The sequence below is a fragment of the Plasmopara halstedii genome, assembly GCF_900000015.1.
Source record: "Plasmopara halstedii genome assembly, contig: Scaffold_322, whole genome shotgun sequence".
Taxonomy (NCBI): Eukaryota; Oomycota; class Peronosporomycetes; order Peronosporales; family Peronosporaceae; genus Plasmopara; species Plasmopara halstedii.
Window position 1 is genome coordinate 399,136 of NW_020187243.1, and position 1,724 is coordinate 400,859.

The 1,724-nt window shown below is 45.0% G+C and overlaps 1 protein-coding gene across 1 annotated transcript; it reads left to right on the plus strand.

Annotated features, from left to right (window-relative positions):
• Nucleotides 1-4: 4 nt before the first annotated feature.
• PHALS_08223 (uncharacterized protein) lies at nucleotides 5-205 on the plus strand (the record flags this gene model as incomplete). The annotated part of the gene is made up of 2 exons (XM_024723534.1): nucleotides 5-31; nucleotides 74-205. The coding sequence occupies 2 exons, from the start codon at nucleotides 5-7 to the stop codon at nucleotides 203-205; spliced, it is 159 nt and encodes a 52-aa protein (XP_024574501.1).
• Nucleotides 206-1,724: the final 1,519 nt, after the last annotated feature.

A 1,724-nucleotide genomic window follows, 5' to 3' on the forward strand; every position in this document is an offset into this window, starting at 1 on the left:
AAGAATGATGCTCTCCTTGATCAACGGGCACGTGCGCCTCTCGTAGATCTCGTTCACCCCCGCCACAACTCAGTGCCGGTCTCCAAGTGGTCGACCTGCTGCAGGCGGTGTGACGGTATCACCGACGCGATCATACGCTGGATCTTGCACTGCTGGCGATCAAAAGCTATCTTTTCTTCCGCAGTGCCGAGTTGGTCTCTCTTAAGCCTGCCCTCCGCGATGTCGAGGATCCCATACTCCTTGGTAAAAGAGAGACTGATCTATTAGAATAAAGGCATTCTCCCTGCACCTATCTCCTAGAATATGCACCTACCGAGACCCCCTTGAGGCCCAGAGAAACCTCCGCAACTCCTTAGGCCATTTCAACCGCCAACGGCCATTTTGACTGCCAACGGCCATCCGGATAATCGTATCCGGATCCGTTTTCCAACACTTACTATTCTTTGCTTCAATATAGCTGTAAACACTGATTGCCTCCACTTTCTTACAAAACCAGGTTTGTTGTCGAATCCTTGACATTCGTTGTTGCGACTAGAATGACGTCGGCTGGGATAAAATGTGATGAGGAGAACTCTCAGCTCGCGATCTGCTGCAGCAATAAGCATCGTCATGCGGTAGTTACTCTATGTGGACCCTTAAAACTGGAGGTTCGGTAGATTGAGTGTATTCCAACCAAGACTGGTCTACAATTATGTCAGTTATACTTGTTTGTTGCCGTGGAAGGTGTGAGCTTTTTTCTCTGCATCATCCCTAATACGTCAATGAGCTGTCTAATAGCCGTTGCCTACCTGCAATCGTACTTTGAATGCGATACAATAGGGCCTGCGCTGAGCTAAGAAGTTTTTGTCGATAATAAACGCTTTGCATTGACGCAAAAAGATTAATTTATTTGCCTATTTAAAGAAAATACCCTGATGTGCATCCGGGATTCATCTGTATCTGTTGAGTTAGTCAATGTCAGCTCGGTAGGCCTAATACCTGGAGAAGCGAAAGGTCTGATTACTTGCCATAAAGTACATAAAGCGGATGTGTAGTATCTCGTGCAGTGTTTGGCACCTGTTGGCCGTCAACAGAATCATCCCACCATCATACGGTATGCCATTTCGAACATAGTGCTATTTAGAATCATTACCTTTCCGTTTTGCAGATGTTTCTTAAGTGTTATTTGATATCTTTGTGACCACAATACTCAGATCGCCACCCTAGCTTTGCTCGGTGAATAGCCCCATACAACGTATTTAATGAGGATAACGGACTCAACTTTAGTACAACAGTTAATGTAGGATTAAAGCTTCCATACCATTGATGTTGCGCTCCATGCCTTTGAGGGTCAGGACGGAGAAAGCTCTCTCTTTGAATGAGGAAAGCTGAGATGGACATAAATCCGGTCATTCTCCAAATGCAGCCGCAGTGCGGCGCGCTTTTGATATTCGCGCTAGAATGTCGCTTACGAAATTGAGGATGACGCTGTTGTGGTAGTGTTTTGGAGGCAATTAATTTTATGACGCGATCCTTTATTGCATTTACGATTAATGTGATCAAATTCATTCAGGGACCAGTGGCGCAGCAAGAAGGGGGACGTTCATCAACGAAGGTCGTACAGTATATCTATCTTGTTCACCCAAGATAGTTAACGCTTTTTACTAAAATCAGCACACAGCCTTATGTCCTTTAAGCCAGTTTTGATCGTACCTTCTTGAGATGTGAAAGGAGATTAATATTTT